This window comes from Saccharomyces eubayanus, chromosome XI, assembly GCF_001298625.1.
Source record: "Saccharomyces eubayanus strain FM1318 chromosome XI, whole genome shotgun sequence".
NCBI classification, from domain to species: Eukaryota; Fungi; Ascomycota; class Saccharomycetes; order Saccharomycetales; family Saccharomycetaceae; genus Saccharomyces; species Saccharomyces eubayanus.
Genome location: NC_030970.1, coordinates 409213 through 423336, shown reverse-complemented (window position 1 = coordinate 423336; position 14124 = coordinate 409213). Strand labels below are relative to the sequence as shown.

Sequence of the window (14124 nt, the reverse complement as noted above, 5' to 3'; positions counted from 1 at the left end):
TTGATACTAAGCAAGGATATTCTTTTAACTAAGTAATATACTGTACTTAGATCATTAGGATAGTTTGCAGCGACTTTGCTAAACTAGATGTATTTTAAGCAGAAGATATGATATCAATTTTTTTCAAAATAATAGATTTGAGAATTTTAAGAGGGGGTTGACACTTTTTACTTCCATCGCAAACTGGGCTCTTTTGAAAGAGCTGAAATTGGGTCTAATTAAGTTTTACAAAGAAAGGTGGCCTATCAAAACAAATTAACTTCCACATAACTGGAAGGCAGCAAAGATATGTCAGCAAAGACATGTTAGCTTGGTAGTGAAGTTTCTTGTTTTTTACCTACAAAACGCCCCGCGCTGTTTTCTCAATGTTGGAACAAAAAGCGTGCCACTAATTCCACGTGATTAATGTCTGCAAGCCACCCCAAAAATTGTGGCTAGTATAGAAGATGATGAACTCAACATTACTTTAATTTCATGAATTTTCTGAAAGCGTGTGTATAAAACGCAGATGTTCTCGACAACTTCACTGTACAAACTTTACTCTTCTGCTGTAGCTAAATTTTAAAATGAGTAGGAACATTTTCGTGAAATTCATTGAAACAAATGGCTACTAATATCACTTGGCATCCAAATCTTACCTACGACGAACGTAAGGAATTAAGAAAGCAAGACGGCTGTACCGTTTGGTTGACCGGTCTAAGTGCGTCAGGAAAAAGTACAATAGCTTGTGCACTGGAACAATTACTGCTTCAAAAAAACTTATCTGCTTATAGGTTAGATGGTGATAACATTCGTTTTGGTTTGAATAAGGATTTGGGCTTCTCAGAAAAGGACAGAAATGAAAACATTCGTAGAATTAGTGAAGTATCCAAGCTATTCGCTGATTCGTGTGCTGTATCCATCACTTCATTTATTTCCCCATACAGAGTCGATAGAGACAGAGCCCGTGATTTACATAAGGAAGCAGGCTTGAAGTTCATTGAAATTTTTGTTGATGTTCCATTAGAAGTCGCTGAGCAAAGAGACCCTAAGGGTTTGTATAAGAAAGCCAGAGAAGGTGTGATTAAAGAGTTCACTGGTATTTCAGCTCCTTACGAAGCTCCAAAGGCCCCAGAGTTGCATTTAAGAACTGACCAAAAAACTGTTGAAGAATGTGCCGCTATCATTTATGAGTACCTGGTCAATGAGAAGATTATCCGGAAGCATCTATAAATCTTATAAATTGCATTTAATGATATAAAAGATGTATAATAGAAAACGTATTTATTTAAAAGCCCATTCAAGAGCATTGAAAACTGTAAATAATGAGGAGGATGGTATAATAAATGGTTTTAAAGTTTCACACACTGTATCCTATATTAGATATTTAGTACCGACTCCAACATTTAATCCAATACCATCATTTTTGCATGAAACAAAAGAACCTAAGTCTGCTTTTTCAAAGTGTTTAATCGAGCTTGTAGCTCATCATCAGGATTTCCATGAGAGTCGGATCCTGCTCCAATAGGTTCAGCAATTCCTACGATTGTTTCTGCAACTGGCGCGTTAGAAACCAAGTTTTGAGGTGTGCTCTGCAACTGTGAATTCAAATCTACTCCAATCTCATCCAAGACCTTATTTACGATTTCATCTGCTTCTTCATCTTCATCTACCTCATCACCCATGACGTTATCAATAGCTTCATCCATGAATTCTTGTCTTTGGCCCATTAAATCACTTTGCTTCTCGAACTCCATCGATATCCTTTGTAACTGAGGCAAATTCATAGATCTGTTCATCCCTGCCAATAGACCAGTTGCCTCGCTCATCGAGCGGGTCATTTGGTCACTACTTCGAACAGCTTGGATTCTTAATGATATGGCTTGAAGTTGAGCTTTCATGTTGTCGAATTTTTGAATGTAGTTCCTGGTTCTAACTAGGTCTTTTGCTTGGACTTTTGCTGCTGTAACTTGTCCATTTTTTGCAGATTTTTTGATTTCTGATACGAGTTTTTTATCTTGCAGCTCCAGTTTCCTCTTTTCTCTCTCAAGTTCCCTCTGAGTCCTTTCTAAAGCTCTTTGGTTCTACAACATAAACAACTAATGTTAGTATGATTACAAAAAAAACCGATTAGAATAATAATAGAATAGGTGCATACTTTTTTTAGCCTTTCTTGCGGTGTGACACTCTTTCCGAAGACCCACTCAAACAAACTCATTGTTTGGTGATTCCTTTCTAAGGTTAAAATGATCTTGCTTGGAGAAAAGTGATCACAGTTACGTTTCGACTTGAAAATGTAGTTATCGTGAAGGCCTTTGGGTTTCATGGAACGCCAAGTCCCTTTAATGTTCCTTTCTCTATGTTTTCACAAATATTTTCTAACCCGGAAGACTGAAAACAAGATTTTAACCATAGAATTGGAAATTAGCATTTGCCCCAGCATAAGCATTAGACAAGATTCAACGGGATATAAAATAATATAATCGGGCAATACCAAGAAGACCCTCTAATAGAAATGTTGTATGAACTTATCGGACTCGTTCGTATAGCCAACTCAAATGCGCCGAAGTTAGAAGCGAAGGAATTATCTACCACGATTGGGAAATTGATTATTCAAAATAGAGGTGTCGTAAGGGATATTATACCCATGGGTATAAGGTACCTTCCTAAAATAATGAAGAAAGACCAAGAAAAACATTTTCGAGCATACCATTTTTTAATGCTGTTTGATTCTTCAGCTGCAGTACAATCGGAAATTTTAAGAACTTTGAAGAAAGACCCTCGTGTCATAAGATCGTCTATCGTTAAAGCTAGTACAGACAAACAACTTGATGTGGCTTCATCGCTACATCGCTCTTTAGGGAAGAAGTCTATTTTGGAGCGAGTAAACGAAGATTATCAATCCATCTGATAGTAATATGCTCGTCGAAAAGGCAATAATCATGTAAATATGTACATTTCTTTCATACACATTCAATCATAATGCAGACACTTTGTTTTTGCGATTTATTTCAACACAAAATTTGTCATACTCTAGATCCGTTTTGAAAACACGAGTGGAAGAAAGCACTTAAAGTCGTATTTTTGACCCGTTAGACTAGTGGTTAATAATATGGAATTAAGTAAACTAAACGTATATTGTGCTAAACAACAATGATTTTGACGAAGAAAAAATAGAAAAAAATAGATGTACATATATATATATATATAAGACTGCACATATCTATAGTCATAGACGAGATGCTCATTAAGCCCTCTTCACACCTAGGGATGTTATAGACGTTTCTGACGAACGAGAGACGGAAGTAGATCCATCAAATATCGAAGGGCTTACGCTCGGTTCGTCAGTCATATTGAGATCAAAGTCGAGTTCCAAGTTGGACAAAGGGACGCTCTCGATATCGTTAGAATCTGCGGCTAATGGATCGTTTTTAGATACATCATATTTTTCAATAGAAGTGTACGACCACCTGCAGAAAAGACTTGTATCGACTATCGGCAAATGCGTATACTTTGTGTACTGAAATATAACGTACGACAATACTGAGCCTGCCATCAGGTCCACAAAATAATGATGTGTTAAATACATTGTTGACCACCATAACCAGCAAACATAAGTAATAAACAAAGGCTTCAATTTTGGAAAGCAATAGCAAAAAAACAAGGCTTCCATAGTAGAACAACCGGAATGCAATGAAGGGAAAGCACCAAAAATAACTGAAGAGTTAGAAAATGCTGTTGTATACATGCTAATTCCCAATAGCTTATCAATTCTGGCTAGCCCACCTGGCGAGCCGTGCATTCCATAGTTAGCCGATTGCAAACCATATATTATCTTATACCAAGGTGGGGCGGCTGGGAAAACATTTTGCATGATAACACCAAACAGATTCATATAACCAAATGCGAAAGCATAACCCTGTAAAACGGTTGGTGGCCCGAATATAAACAGAATAATGGCAACGACAAATGGGGCCCCAAAATGAAATAGACCATACGGCAACCATGCTAAGATATCTAAAAAGGAATTTGTCGACGTTGCAAGGATATCACTTAGATTATCACCATATAGAATTGTTTCCACCGCCGGTAACACCTTAACAGTAATAGGAGGTCTGCGGTCAGCCGGGAAATAGGACGAAGTGAAATAAAGCGCCAGCCATGTTAGGATAGGTAATGCGTTGAAGAAAAACTGCGATGTAGCCGGAATGACGATTAACGCACCCAAGAGGCAATAACAGAGAATCTTCAAAATCCAAGATGCAGGATTAGCGATAAAGACGAAGAGCATGATGGACCCCAAGAAGAGGTAATGTACCCAGTCACTCAAAGTCGGTCTGAACTTTTGTACCTTCAACAGAGTTTGGTGGGGGTCTAAGCTTGTTTCTAGATCGGCTACATGACAGTTTGGAGGTCTCTCTGATAGAAACCATCTCGAGAAGGGGTTTGCCATACGCACAGGAACGATTAAAAGCTTTTTAAAATAAGAAAACCGCAGCCTGTAAAAAATAGATTATGGTACTTTTGAAGAGAATTTCGAAGATCCCTAGGGTAAAAACCTAAAAGCAAAGCAACTCAAATAGAAAAGGAGGAAGAAGAAGTGCTTGCAAACGACAACCAAAAAAATGAGCGATCGGACCAATCAAATACTTATTAGGTTCAACAGTAGAAATCCTATTTATTGGTTCACGAAAAAAAGCCGCTAATGTTCTTCGATGATGGAGGCTGAAGAGAAAAAAGACAGGCCCCTACAATAGTACCAGATCAGGAAAACACTTTGTAACAAATAAGAACACTGGAGACTATCCTACTATTCTCCGACCGCAGGAAACGAAGAGGCGATGACCTGTTAATTAAAGAAAGCTGATATACTTTTTGTTGTGGTATCCCGCCCGTATTTCGTTTTTCCCGCAGATCGCTGTCCACGGCAGCAGCTCTTGTCATCGGCAGCAGCAAGTATAATATTTCACAAGACACACTAAGGGAAGCTTTTCTACAGTTGGAAAGGTCCTCATCCCGAGGAGAGAAGGTGGCGAGATCTTAGTATTTTCACTTGTATTACACAGGAAGTTATCGATTTATCCTAAGTTCTCTTTTACTTCCACTTTCTACTTTTAACTTTTACTTTTAAATTTTATTTAGTTTACATTTACTATGTCTGTTCGTACTTCTGCGAGATCTAACAAGGGTCAGAATAAATATATCGAATCTCTGTTACAGGAAGAAAGCGAAACACCTAAGAAGAAACAAACTAAGAAGAGAACAGATCCGGCTACTAAGGAGAATGAGCAGACTGACGCTTCACAGAGCTCAACCAAAGATAATGAGAAAAACGGATCAGATGAAGCAGACGAAGGTTATGTTAGATGCGTGTGTGGGGCAAGCGATGAGAACTATGACGCACCTGAATACTCGCATGGAGACATGGTTCAGTGTGATGGCTGCGATTCTTGGCAACACATCAAGTGTATGACCGGTGGTAAGGAAACCATCGATGGGCTAATGAATGAAGATTCCAAATACTATTGTGAATTATGTGACCCATCGCTGTATGCGCATTTGGAGAAGTCTAAAGAGGCTGAGGTTTCAGAAGAGGATGATTACGATGACGATATTTATAAACCTGTCATTGACCATAATGACAACGATACAGATTTCTTTTTAGAAGAGGAAAGTCCCAGAAAACGTAAAAGAAGTACTTCTAGTAGTTCAATAAAAATGCCTTCCCAAACCAGGGAGGTTAAGAAAAACAATGGGCCAAAAAAAAAGAAGAAAAGTGCTGGTACTATTACAGCCAATACTGACCAAGACAAAACACCTGTTAAGAGAGACTTCGAATCTGAGAAAGAACACAAATTAAGGTTAAACGCAAGGAATATGTTTTCTGTCTTGTTCAGTAAATTCATTATCCCAGAAACAGTAGAGGCGAAGCTTTATGATCTTCCTCACGGGAAAGACATAACATCGGTTTCAAATGGTTTTGCACAAAACTTGGAGGATGAACTTTATAAGGCGTGCCTTAACGTTGAATTTGGCACCTTAGACAAGATATACACTGAAAAAGTGAGATCTTTGTACTCCAACTTGAAGGACAAGAAGAATTTAAAACTAAAGGCACACGTAATCGAGGGCAAATTGCCGTTGAATAAACTAGTGAATATGAATGCGTCTGAACTAGCAAATCCTGATTTACAAGAGTTCAAGGAGAAAAGGGAGAAAGCCACTTCAGAAAATTTTATCGTAGAAATACCGGACAAACCCATATATGTCAAGACTCACAAGGGCGATGAGCTAATCGAGAATTCCACCGAGCCCCAAGAGGATGTATTATACTCGATGGATAGCATAAGGTTACATAATGGAGCTGATAATAGTAGTGACAATAAAGCTGAAATGGATCAGACACTAGACATACTGAAAGCACCTGCTCAAGAACACAGGAGTTTGGATCCCAACCAAAATGCAACAGCACAGGGAGAGTCCTTAAAGTGCGCGTTTCTATATCCGGGGTTAGGATTTGAATTTACAGGTTATTTGAGTTATATCGGAACTTCAAAAAGGTTGAAGAGGGATATATCTAAAGAGGCTATCGGTGATGGGAACCTGTTTGTAGAGGGACGCTTACCTACAACAACCGCTGCACCTTATCTGAAAGAAGTCTCTTCTTCTAGAGCGATTTTAATTTACCAACTGTTTGCTTCTGATGATGAAGAAAGTCAGAAAACTTTTGCCGAAGTTGTAGACTCCTTGGAAACCAAAGGTCGCATTGCCGGTATAAAGCCAAAGAGCAGATACGAGAAAGATTTTTATATTATTCCATCAAGGAATGGTGAAGTTCCTGAAATTTTGGACAACATTTTAGGCAATCCCAACGGTGAAAGATCTTTGTCTGTGAAAGCTGATGAAAGAACACTGTTCGCATTTGTAGTAATAAAGCAGGAACTTATTCATTAAAGGTAACTATCCTCAAGGAGTTGTAACAATATTACAGTAGTGTATATAAACGCTTATGGTACAGGTTTACGCACGTTTATAGGAAACTTACTCCCCTTATGTTTAATTGCCAAAAATCCTGGTAAAATTCAACGTTAGAATAACCGATTGACCAGTATACAAATATTCCACAGAAAAAACAAGTCTTTGTCGGAAGCCTTTACAACGAAAGGTATGCTCTTGCGGCTTTCATATTCATCTTTTTGCTATCAGTATTTTCCCAAAGTAATAGAGAATCACAGAGGCATCAATAGTTGTAAGATTGTAGTTTATTTATTAAAAGAATAACCAGTTAAAGATAAAATTACATACGAAATACATCAGAATTAAGGATCATGTACATATCTTAAGCCTTAGCCAAAGCCTTCTTGACAGTGTATCTCTTTTGCTTTCTCAAAACCATAACTTGGAATCTTTCAAAGTCAGTCAAAGCAGCACGTCTTTCACGTTGAGCAATCTTCTTAGCCCAAGATGAAGCACCCCACTTTTCGCAAACACCAGCAGCAGCCCACTTCTTGGAAACGGTAGCAGTTCTGGCACCTCTTGGCAAAGTGAAAGTCAATGGAGTTAAGACAACTTGACCCAAGTTGATGGCTTGACGTGGAACACCAGCTTTTGGACCATCGATCAAAACCTATAATAAAATGGCGATAAATAATTCAAGAATTATTCATAAAAAGTTGTTAGTAAAACGAAATGTAAATTGAATGGGAACATGGGTTTAGCACTTGAGGACACACGATCGGAATGTTGCACTGTCATAATAGTGCTGGTTGCTCAAAAATGAGATGTTAACTATTTTTAGCCGAAATCAACGTCAAACAAATACGCAGATATATGTGCTAGTTTTGATTCCGAGGCGACAAACAGTTCTATCTCAGTCTCATTATTTTGCTGTCGATCTCCGCTCTTAAGTATTTATCATTTATAATTTTATCATATGGTAATGGATCATATAGTTATGAACGGTTCTCCTATGGTTAAGTGTTCTTATCCTCCTTTCGGCTTCCTTCCACATTTTGATTTGTAAGCATTTAGGTTTAACATACCTTCTTTTGGTCAATAATTTCGACGATAGCAGCCAATTTACCTGCGGATTGACCTTTGTTGATCAAAACGACACGGCCAACTTCGACTAATCTCCAGTTAGAAGCCTTGACAATAGAATCGGTGGACATTGTTTATTTTATTTTTCACGGCTCTCTGTATTCACTAAGACAACAAATAAATTCAGTTATTCAAACAACAGACCTACTTAACTTAACCTTAGGTTACTTTTTTTCAGTTTCAATAGTGCTTGACGAGCAGAAAGTGGGCAAGTCTGCCGAAGGCTCACTCCCCGCCCCCGGCCAGTTAGGCGGCGTAGAGAGGATGCCCACCAGGAGGGAAGTAAATGCTAGAAGGGAATGCCGCCCGCGGAGAGAAAGCAATTCTCCCACAAAGTGCTCTCTGCTGGGCAGGAAAGGCGGACCGAGCACTGTATGACTCTTGGTCAAAGAGCAATACAACGAGAAATTGATCGCGAAAAGCAAAACTGGTGCGCTTTATAGTTGTTAGGTATGCGGTGTTCAGATGTAAAGAGACATCTTATGAATGGGTGCACGTTTTTGCAGTCTTTAACTAGGGCCAACATATTGTTTGTGTAATTGGTATTTTTTTTTCATCTGATATTGAATTTGTTAGCTGAGCAAAGGAGTGGCTATATAAACGTTACTTTTTCACAGATGGAACAACCTCTGGAACATATTTGCTATTTGCAAGTACTCTCCCCAACCAAAGCTGAGCTCCTCAGGTTCATCATCAAGTGGTGGATGAGATCATAAATTCCATACTGAACGGGTTGTGAAAGACTACATGATACAGTAGTATCATGTCTCCTTCTTAACTGAGAAGTTAGTTCTTGTAAGGGCCTCAAGAGAGGCATAATTAAATGATGATATAATTTGCGATCTAGGGCTAATCACTTGGAACACCGCCATGTTCTATATGAGTGTTTAGCGAAATGCGAAAACTTTTTTATCTGACATTATACCTAAATAACATCTTATGTGGCGCTGGTACTATTTCGCCTACACCTTGGCTATGATTGCTCTTGGACTAGTGTATTACGGCATGGTAGCGCAATACTTAAACAGTTTACTGAAGTGCAAGTTACAACTCTATCGTTCTTAAGAACAGGCCAGTGTTTTCTTGGGCGCTGGGGTATGACCAAGAATATTACATCTCTTGTTCTTGCGAAGACGTGTTAGTTTTGCTCCCCTTATGTTGTTGTTGTTCCCAAGAAGCCGCATATTGTCATATGGAGAAAAACGTAAAGAGCGAATGGAACAAATAAGGTATGTCATTGAGAAAAGGCACTGAAACACTCAACAGGGACAGAACGATACGTTAGTGAGACAACACCACTAAGAGCAATGTCAAACTCTAGGTACTCTCAAATCGAATCCAACGTATGTTAACTAGTGCCACCGATACACGCAAGCATTCAAGAAAGAAGACTTTAACAGTTTTGGGGGGAATAAAGTTTTCCAAAAGAAATAGATGAATGTTTAAAGTTACTAACAACAATTTTCTGCACGCCACATTGGTGTGTTTTTTATTCACCCAGAATGATAATAAATTAGAAGGCTTAGCCAATAAGTTAGCTACGTTTAGAAATATAAATCAAGAGATTGGAGACCGAGCGGTCTCTGACAGTTCGGTTATAAACCAGATGACAGATTCGTTGGGGTCGATGTTCACCGATATTAAGAACTCATCCTCAAGGTTGACGCGATCATTAAAAGCCGGTAATGGTATATGGAGAATGGTTGGTTTGGCACTGTTAATATTCTTCATTCTGTATACTCTGTTTAAGCTGTTTTGAAGAGAAAATTCAAACAAATAAATCGTAATATACATATAAAGATGTATTTAATTAAGGAATTAAAATAGAAATAGAATAGAAGCAAAGTTTTATTTCCCTTCGGCGGCATTTTTACCTAATCTATAGCTACCAATGGCCTTACCCCAGTTGATTTTTGATCTTGTGACAGGTAGTCTTCTTCTTAAAGCTTTGAACTGCTTTTCGTTCAGGTCAGAGAAAGAAAAGTCCAGTTCATTCTCAAAACTTGTCTCTACATCTCTTATTGTGCTGACAACGTCGACTACGTTATTCTGGCCAATCGCCTTCCCGGACTGGAAACTAACGTTACCATCTTCGTAGTAATGGACTTGAGTAGAAATGTGGCCGGTCAGTTCCTTAGTGTCCAAATCGTAAATATAGCTCGATTTCCAATGGCCATTCCAAAAATTATTCGGGTTATACTTGGTACTAACTATAATGATAGATATTTTACTGGGTTCCTCGGGAACTGGATAAACGGCAAAACTGACGTCGCCTGGGAAGTTTTGAGCAAGATACTCGCGCAATTGATCGTGCAACCGTTTCAGTTGCTCTTTGTCCAGCTTTGGGTGCGTAAATTCGTACGGCTCGATGTCGAGACCTCTGTGCCCTAAATGGTCGACTGAAAAAATGACGGAGTGTACAGGGTCGAAAAACTTCGAACCTTCCTTGTTGTATTTAGATATGATTATGGAGGTCCCGTCGACATCTATGGGGATGCAGTTCTGCACGTTGTAGTTTTCAATGGCATCCAAGATAGTATTCTTCGAGCTTTCACTAGTGATCTTGATCAGATCGTCATAGATCTCTCTCAGCTCCCCTGGGGGGCTGTCGCTTATGATCTTGTTAACAACCTCTTCGAACTTACTACTAGACATCTATCGGTGGCCCTGCTGTTACGCTGCCCTGAAATTCGAATCACTCCACCACTACCAGCATCTTCGCTCATGTATAGACCTACTGCAAGCTGCCCAGAGCTCAGCAGCATTCCAAAAGAAAGGGAAAAAGGGGCCTATAACCCGGATGCTTTATCACGTGATACAATGTATCACGTGACGCTTTATCACGTGATTTCAAAAAGACGTGGGACGCGACGCGAAAAAAAAAAAAACTCGCAAAAACGCCGCAAAGTGGAAAAAACTGCAAGGGCAATGACAACTTCTTCCGCCCATTTCCGGCAGCTTGCTTGATCCGTGGAATGTTTTCGCTCTCTTTTTTTTTTCACTCATTTTTCAAAAAACGGTACCTGGCCCAGGTGAACAAATTACGTGGGAAGAGGGGCATGAAACTAGATCTAAACAGGGAATTCTGTTGTTTTTTTCTTTTGTTTTCTTTCTTGGCTCGTTGCATCCGTTTCTTTTCCTTGCTGACCTATTTATTTTTTGTTTATTTATTTATGAAGATTCGCTATTGTTTTCTAGGATTTCGTGAACCAGGTTTTTCTGCTACAATCGGCTTTATAATACGGAACCTGGTTCAAGTGAAAAGTAGATTTTCGAATTCTTTACCGTTTTCTTTTCTGTTCAATACACGTACTTTTGTGGGTTCATCGCCATTTGAGTTTGTTGCTTGCACTTCTGGTTAGGGTTAAGAAATAGTGTTAGTAAGCAAGTTATGTCGAATTTAATGCAAAAATCCTCGAACAATAACCTGAAAGTAAGGTCCAGACCAAGACGTAAGTCTTCCATAGGGAAGATCGATCTGGGGGACACCGTGCCTAGTTTGGGTACGATGTTCGAGACCAAGGAATCGAAAACCGCTGCAAAAAAACGTATGCAAAGGCTGTCCGAAGTCAGCAAAAATGATAGCGACCTGGTCAAGAAGATCTGGTTTTCATTTAGAGAAATAAGTTATCGTCATGCTTGGATAGCTCCCTTGCTGATTTTAATTGCGGTGTACAGCGCCTATTTCACCTCCGGCAATACTACAAAGACAAACGTACTTCATAGGTTTGTTGCCGTATCATATCAAGTCGGCGACACTGACGTATACGGCAAAGGTATCAAGGATCTGTGCTTTGTATTCTACTACATGATCTTTTTCACATTCTTACGCGAATTTTTAATGGACGTAGTTATCAAGCCCTTCGCAGTCAGCCTGCATGTCACTTCCAGACATAGAATCAAGAGAATGATGGAACAAATTTACGCCATCTTTTACACCGGCTTTTCCGGACCCTTCGGATTGTATTGCATGTACCATTCCAATGTATGGTTCTTCGACACAAAGGCAATGTACAGAACTTATCCAGACTTTACAAATCCCTTTTTATTCAAGGTCTTTTATTTGGGCCAAGCTGCATTTTGGGCTCAACAAGCTTGTATCCTTGTGTTGCAACTGGAAAAACCAAGAAAAGACCATAATGAATTGACTTTCCATCATATTGTTACTTTGCTATTGATTTGGTCTTCTTACGTCTTCCACTTCACTAAAATGGGGTTGCCAATCTATATTACAATGGACCTTTCCGATTTTCTTTTGTCCTTGTCCAAAACTCTAAACTATTTGGATTCTGTTTTTGCTCCTTTCTCTTTTTGCATTTTTGTCGTTTCATGGATTTACTTGCGTCATTACATCAATTTAAAGATCCTGTGGTCCGTTTTAACGCAATTCCGTACAGAAGGTAATTACGTCCTTAATTTTGCTACTCAGCAGTACAAATGTTGGATTTCTTTACCAATTGTGTTTGTATTGATAGGCGCTTTACAATTAGTCAATCTTTATTGGTTGTTCTTAATTTTCAGAGTTCTATACAGGATTCTTTGGAGAGGTGTTCTAATAGATGATAGAAGTGATAGTGAGTCAGAAGAAGAAAGTGATGAAAGTGCCACTACACCAACTGACTCTACCCCAACGAAAAAAGTTATTTAAAAAAACAATATTTAGATAGTATACCGTAACACATTAATATTTCTTTAGTTCTATCCCACTTTCCTCTCCGCTGGTTCATGTGAGCAAAGCGGTTTTTATATTATTCTTTAACAAACATTTACTGGTTCCTCTTCTTCTTATTTCGTGCAGTTAATTGTATTCAGTTAGAAAGTCGAAAAGTGGGTGATCTACGTTTGCACCACAAGGACTGTGATTTTGTAGCTGGTAATATACAGGAGAGAACTGAAGTTGAAAGGAAACTATGTTACATTTATGAGTATTTACTTTAATATTATTATATAAAAAGAAAAGAAACTAGAATAAGTTTATCCGATTTATACAATGTTCTAATTGAAGAGATTTTCAAATAGCGGTTTAGTTTATTCCATGTTGATGTTAGTGTTTTCAACAGTAGAAGAATCATTGTCATAGTAAGCAGAAACTTTGACTTTGAATTCAGAAGCAGCGATACCGAATTGCTTCAATATTAAAGCTTGACGAACATCCAATTTTTCGTCTTTTGTACAAACCAGATATGGGCTGTCAATGGTAATCTTACCGGCTTTGATTTTAGTTGGAATTTCGAATTTGTTTCTCATAGTTGGCTCCAAAGAATGGATCATTGGGACATCTTCTTCAACTGGGATTTGACCACCACGTGAGTAAATGATGCCTTCAGGAATGGTGAATGTTAATGGAGCCTTGGAGTTCGGTCTTGAATAGTCTGAACGAGCGTATGATTCAAAATATTCCTTGACAGTATTTACGTCTTCGTTAGTGAACAATAAACCAGTAACACCACCACAAAGTTTAGTCAATTGATATAAGTTCTCTTTGTATTCTTCTTCTCTCTTTTCACCCAATGCCTTTTGCAAAACCTTTCTCTTACCCATGATCAACTTAGAACCTGCCCAAGATGTTCTAATTTCTTGCAAAACTGGAGTTCTTACGTCGTCCAGATGCAAGACCCAAGCGTATCTGTAAGTGTCTAATGCTTCCCTCACCTCATCAAAAATTCTTTCTTTGTTTTCTCTACCTTTCTTATCGGTTTGTGCTAAAGTAACTAGCTTGGAACGTTTTGATCTTGGCATTCTTTAAATATAGTAGATATTTGTATAGACTTTGGTCTGTGAGTAATGTCCAAACAAGTGTAGATACTGTTTAACACTAAAGCTAAAGTACTACTAAATACTAGCAATCGTTCAAAGAAGCTCATCGCATTTTTCTGGAAAAAAAAATTTTTTTCATCATCACCGGGTAAACTCCTAATGGTTGGGTTTTGCTTAATTGAAATCAAGATCGTATTAATAGCCAACATCAAATGGAAAGGGGAATGGGGTTCGGGTACGTTTAAGAACAACCATATTTTCAGGTTTAATATACTGGTTTGTGATTGT

At 38.5% G+C, this 14124-nt stretch overlaps 10 protein-coding genes across 10 annotated transcripts; 5 read left to right on the top strand and 5 right to left on the bottom strand.

Annotated features, from left to right (window-relative positions):
* Positions 1 to 603: 603 nt before the first annotated feature.
* Positions 604 to 1212, top strand: MET14 (adenylyl-sulfate kinase; the record flags this gene model as incomplete). Its single annotated transcript, XM_018366444.1, has 1 exon — positions 604 to 1212. The coding sequence occupies one exon, from the start codon at positions 604 to 606 to the stop codon at positions 1210 to 1212; it is 609 nt and encodes a 202-aa protein (XP_018221036.1).
* Positions 1213 to 1424: 212 nt separating this feature from the next.
* Positions 1425 to 1880, bottom strand: DID4 (ESCRT-III subunit protein DID4; the record flags this gene model as incomplete). The annotated part of the gene is made up of 1 exon (XM_018366443.1): positions 1425 to 1880. One exon carries the CDS (start codon positions 1878 to 1880, stop codon positions 1425 to 1427), a length of 456 nt encoding a protein of 151 aa, XP_018221035.1.
* Positions 1881 to 2494: 614 nt separating this feature from the next.
* On the top strand, positions 2495 to 2890 carry MRP17 (mitochondrial 37S ribosomal protein bS6m; the record flags this gene model as incomplete). Its single annotated transcript, XM_018366442.1, has 1 exon — positions 2495 to 2890. The coding sequence occupies one exon, from the start codon at positions 2495 to 2497 to the stop codon at positions 2888 to 2890; it is 396 nt and encodes a 131-aa protein (XP_018221034.1).
* A 336-nt stretch (positions 2891 to 3226) lies between these two features.
* AUR1 (inositol phosphorylceramide synthase) lies at positions 3227 to 4432 on the bottom strand (the record flags this gene model as incomplete). Its single annotated transcript, XM_018366441.1, has 1 exon — positions 3227 to 4432. One exon carries the CDS (start codon positions 4430 to 4432, stop codon positions 3227 to 3229), a length of 1206 nt encoding a protein of 401 aa, XP_018221033.1.
* A 701-nt stretch (positions 4433 to 5133) lies between these two features.
* Positions 5134 to 6933, top strand: BYE1 (Bye1p; the record flags this gene model as incomplete). The annotated part of the gene is made up of 1 exon (XM_018366440.1): positions 5134 to 6933. One exon carries the CDS (start codon positions 5134 to 5136, stop codon positions 6931 to 6933), a length of 1800 nt encoding a protein of 599 aa, XP_018221032.1.
* A 385-nt stretch (positions 6934 to 7318) lies between these two features.
* RPL14A (60S ribosomal protein eL14) lies at positions 7319 to 8150 on the bottom strand (the record flags this gene model as incomplete). The annotated part of the gene is made up of 2 exons (XM_018366439.1): positions 7319 to 7606; positions 8022 to 8150. 2 exons carry the CDS (start codon positions 8148 to 8150, stop codon positions 7319 to 7321), a joined length of 417 nt encoding a protein of 138 aa, XP_018221031.1.
* A 1367-nt stretch (positions 8151 to 9517) lies between these two features.
* Positions 9518 to 9838, top strand: SFT1 (Sft1p; the record flags this gene model as incomplete). Its single annotated transcript, XM_018366438.1, has 1 exon — positions 9518 to 9838. One exon carries the CDS (start codon positions 9518 to 9520, stop codon positions 9836 to 9838), a length of 321 nt encoding a protein of 106 aa, XP_018221030.1.
* An 89-nt stretch (positions 9839 to 9927) lies between these two features.
* CAP1 (Cap1p) lies at positions 9928 to 10734 on the bottom strand (the record flags this gene model as incomplete). Its single annotated transcript, XM_018366437.1, has 1 exon — positions 9928 to 10734. The coding sequence occupies one exon, from the start codon at positions 10732 to 10734 to the stop codon at positions 9928 to 9930; it is 807 nt and encodes a 268-aa protein (XP_018221029.1).
* A 736-nt stretch (positions 10735 to 11470) lies between these two features.
* LAC1 (sphingosine N-acyltransferase LAC1) lies at positions 11471 to 12727 on the top strand (the record flags this gene model as incomplete). The annotated part of the gene is made up of 1 exon (XM_018366436.1): positions 11471 to 12727. The coding sequence occupies one exon, from the start codon at positions 11471 to 11473 to the stop codon at positions 12725 to 12727; it is 1257 nt and encodes a 418-aa protein (XP_018221028.1).
* Positions 12728 to 13107: 380 nt separating this feature from the next.
* Positions 13108 to 13818, bottom strand: MRT4 (ribosome assembly factor MRT4; the record flags this gene model as incomplete). The annotated part of the gene is made up of 1 exon (XM_018366435.1): positions 13108 to 13818. The coding sequence occupies one exon, from the start codon at positions 13816 to 13818 to the stop codon at positions 13108 to 13110; it is 711 nt and encodes a 236-aa protein (XP_018221027.1).
* Positions 13819 to 14124: the final 306 nt, after the last annotated feature.